The sequence below is a fragment of the Wyeomyia smithii genome, chromosome 2 (assembly GCF_029784165.1).
Source record: "Wyeomyia smithii strain HCP4-BCI-WySm-NY-G18 chromosome 2, ASM2978416v1, whole genome shotgun sequence".
NCBI classification, from domain to species: Eukaryota; Metazoa; Arthropoda; class Insecta; order Diptera; family Culicidae; genus Wyeomyia; species Wyeomyia smithii.
In genome coordinates, this window is record NC_073695.1 from 225,372,027 (window position 1) to 225,375,614 (window position 3,588).

Here is a 3,588-nt window from a genome sequence, read left to right on the forward strand (position 1 = left end):
TTCTAACAGTGTTGCCAGTAGTATTCTTTATTTTTATTTTTATTTTTTAGGTTTTTAAGCTTCTATTAGTTCAGTTCGAACATGAAATACCATAAAACACAAGAGAAAGATTTTTGAGCTAACAACACTGCATTTAAATATTCCCGTTTGTTCGCGATACCGCCGTCGTCATCGGATAGTGTAACCAGAACAGGGTAATTTATTTTCCGTTTCGATTCTCATATCTCTATCAGCGGCACAGCTCTCTGCTGCCGTCAGAAAAACTGATCCACTTTTATTCATTCATTCGGCTCTATTATACTTCCACGCCTTTCCTTTTGGGAAATAAATCGCATCGATATAAAACGCCCTTCTACCATTTTTATTCATGGTTTTACTTCGATTAGAGTTGCAGTGCTGTGCTGGGTATGTGCGGCACTGGTCTGTTTCTGGAAGGCTCTCATTTTTATATCCTGTTCGACTGACTGTACGATCGCACGCTTCACTCGCAGTCAACCGCAGCCCTCAGCAGCAGAAGCAGTCCTACTATCTGTGCTAGTAGTGGTTGAAGTAGAAAGACTTGGTGCTCAATGGTGACACCAGGCATGCGGGAAATATGCGAGGATACCTCGCTGCAGTTACCATTTTCCGGTTCCGGTTCCAGCGTGCATCGATAGCGTCGAAAGCTGAAGCTATCGGTGCCTCGTGCTGAGCTGTTATGCAAAGGCGGCAGACTGGAAAATCTATAAATTTTTGCGAACTGCACTCTGGAAATTGAATTGGACTTCACTCGTCGCAAATGCAATTGCGCTGGTTACGGTCGGCTTCCGGCGAAAGAAAACGCCGCCCGCGGTTGGTGTTTTCTTTTGCCAGAAGTTTTCTTGTCTACCTCACAATGGAAAGTTGTTACTGATTCCCCGCTTTGCGAATCATTGAAAGCGATAATTTACATATTTTTGAACGGCGGTGCCAAATTCAGATTGGTGCGATAAGAATCCGGGCAATCCGCTGCGGACGTGACCTCATTGTATGAAATAACCACCTTTTGAAAAAAATAATAATTTTAAAACAAAACATTTTTGTTGACGCGGCATTTTTTCATGATTTTCACCCCCTCCCCCTTCCGCAGGATTCGGTAAAAAATAGCCTCTTACGCTCTCAAAAAACTTAGCATTAGTTAATAGAATAATAAATTTTAAAATGAACAATCACTGTACAAAATCCGCCTTTATTCCGAAATTTGCGTAAAATCGCATAAATCCGAAACCGGTGAAAAAAAACCGTGTAAGTTCGCGTGAAAATAGCCGAGTCATACAACTACTCACAATCAATTACGCACTTGCGTTACACTAAATATCGCCAAAAATAATCACGTGAATTGGATTGAGAATAAACTAGGTCCCAAAAATAGTCTCAAACCCACCATGCCATTCATAGTGTTACTTGAAATAAGCTCGAGCTGAATCGCGCGTATCTCTTATATATTTTCATTGCAAACGTCCGCTAAAACAAAAACATGCCCCAAATGCCTCAGTATCTGCAGCTCGCACCGAAGATATCCCTTCGCAATATGTCCCAAAACCCAAAACATCAGCGAAAGCCCCCGTTTGGCGAGACGTGATGTCAACATCAGCACCAGTTTGCTTATACGCAAGACCTGCGTTCGCTATTTAAGGCCTTGAGTTAAAAGTTCACTCGGCAGTAGCAATTCTAGTCACTTTTTTGTTTGACTCTTCCCATAGCTAAGCTGTTTGCGCGATGAAGTCGTTCATTGCATTTCTGATTGTTACCGTAGCGGCCGTGGCCTCCGGTCAAATGTACCGACCGCTGCCACCGGATGTGGAAGAATCACATTTCGCCTACCAGCTAAAGAGCTTCCGCGATTCACTAGACGAGTGTGCCGAATATTTGGAGGTGTCAAAAGATTCAGTCAAACAGCTGGTGGCTAGTAACTATATTACTCAGGATAATGAATTGAAATGTTTGATTCGGTGCGCTGGTATCAATTCCGGTTGGTGGAATGAAACATCCGGCGTGCAAGGACCCGTCATGGAAAGTTACTTCCAACCTGGTGCTGATGACACCTGCTATGAAAGGCGCACTCGGGAATGTCTCGCGGCTAAGTTAGCCGTATGTCAAAATGACTGCTCCAAAGCTTACGAGTCATTCCTCTGTTACTACCACCAGTGGGGAAACCTGAAATGTGGAGAACAGTACGTACCACTGACACAGCTCGAACAGATCCAGGCAGCTATAGACTGTATCAACATTTTGCGAGTACCACGAAATCTTCTCGAGCAATACAGTAACGGAATTGTCCCGGATGTGCCAGAAACTCACCGTCTGTTCCGTTGTCAGTATATTGCCGAAGGACTGTACGATCCCGCTGTAGGATTCAACCTACCACGTGTGTACGTTCGCAAGCACGAAATTCCTGCTCCGGAAATTCTGAGCGATAGAACCAAACAATGTGTTGATGCTGCCCTGAAGGGAAGCTGCGACGAATGCAGCCGTGTGTTCAAGGCGAAGAGTTGTTTCTCCAACTACGGAGTTCCAAATTCGACCGGTGCCATCCTAAAGAACGCGGCCGACATACTTCTAGGACAGCCGCCATCCTGTCCGGCACCACCAGCCCCTTCGAATCCACGATATAACTATAATCAGTAAGCTACGGGATCGTTTCGAGGTGGATTTGTTAGAGGATCCTAGTTTAAAAGCAATCTGTAAATATGTTCTCACTTTTTGGTGAATAATAATCATTTACTAAGCTTTCAAACTTCATTGTTTTAATTAACATATGTTTTGGAAACATCTGAAAGATATTTAACATATATTGAAACTATTCAAAATTTCAAAGTTGTTGAGCACAGAACGTTTATTAAAAAAATAAACAGTGAGAAAAAAAATGAAAATAAACACCAAATTTCAAAGTAAAGAAGGACATTTTGTTTATTTTTGCGGTAAAAACCTGGAGGAATAACTTTTATTGAAAAAGCATGCATGCAGAAATTTTTTACATTGATTTTTTGAAGGGAATTGTCCTTTTAAGGGGTTATATACCTTTTTAGTTTTCAAAATACCGAAAATTTTTTTATTGCATTATCTTCAAATACAACATCTTAAGAACATTTTCGCAAATTTTCATAAAGATCTGAGCAATAGGAAGAAAGTTGGAGCGATTTGCAGCGCGCCTCACCACGGCCGCATAAGCTAAACTTGAAACTTCACACGCCATTATCTCGGAATAGTGTTTTCCGAAAAATGACTTCGCCGTGATCCTGATTACGGGAAAACTACTGAACCGATTTCCTTCATCTTTTTTATAAAATTTTCGTTATTAAATTCGCCGGTCCTTGAACGATTGCTTTTTGAAACATACAGTTATATTTTTCCGCAAAAATTTTTTTAATGCAATTTTTAGCGCTCAAAACGTTTATTTTTTGGGAAAAAAGTTCCCGTTTGCACTGAAAACAAAATACTCATAAAAGCGATCGTTCAAGGACACGGCACACTTCTAAACTAATGAAATAATATGAGTTTTTCGATTTCGGTTGACCCGCTGAGTCTTTATCAGGATCACCGCAAGCCTCTGCAAAAAAAAGCGTTTCG

At 41.4% G+C, this 3,588-nt stretch overlaps 1 protein-coding gene across 1 annotated transcript; it reads left to right on the top strand.

Moving 5' to 3' along the window:
* Positions 1-1,702: 1,702 nt before the first annotated feature.
* Positions 1,703-2,836, top strand: LOC129723444 (general odorant-binding protein 45-like). Its single transcript, XM_055677676.1, has one exon. The coding sequence runs from the start codon at positions 1,738-1,740 to the stop codon at positions 2,644-2,646; it is 909 nt and encodes a 302-aa protein (XP_055533651.1). The 5' UTR covers positions 1,703-1,737; the 3' UTR covers positions 2,647-2,836.
* The last annotated feature ends 752 nt before the right edge of the window (positions 2,837-3,588 follow it).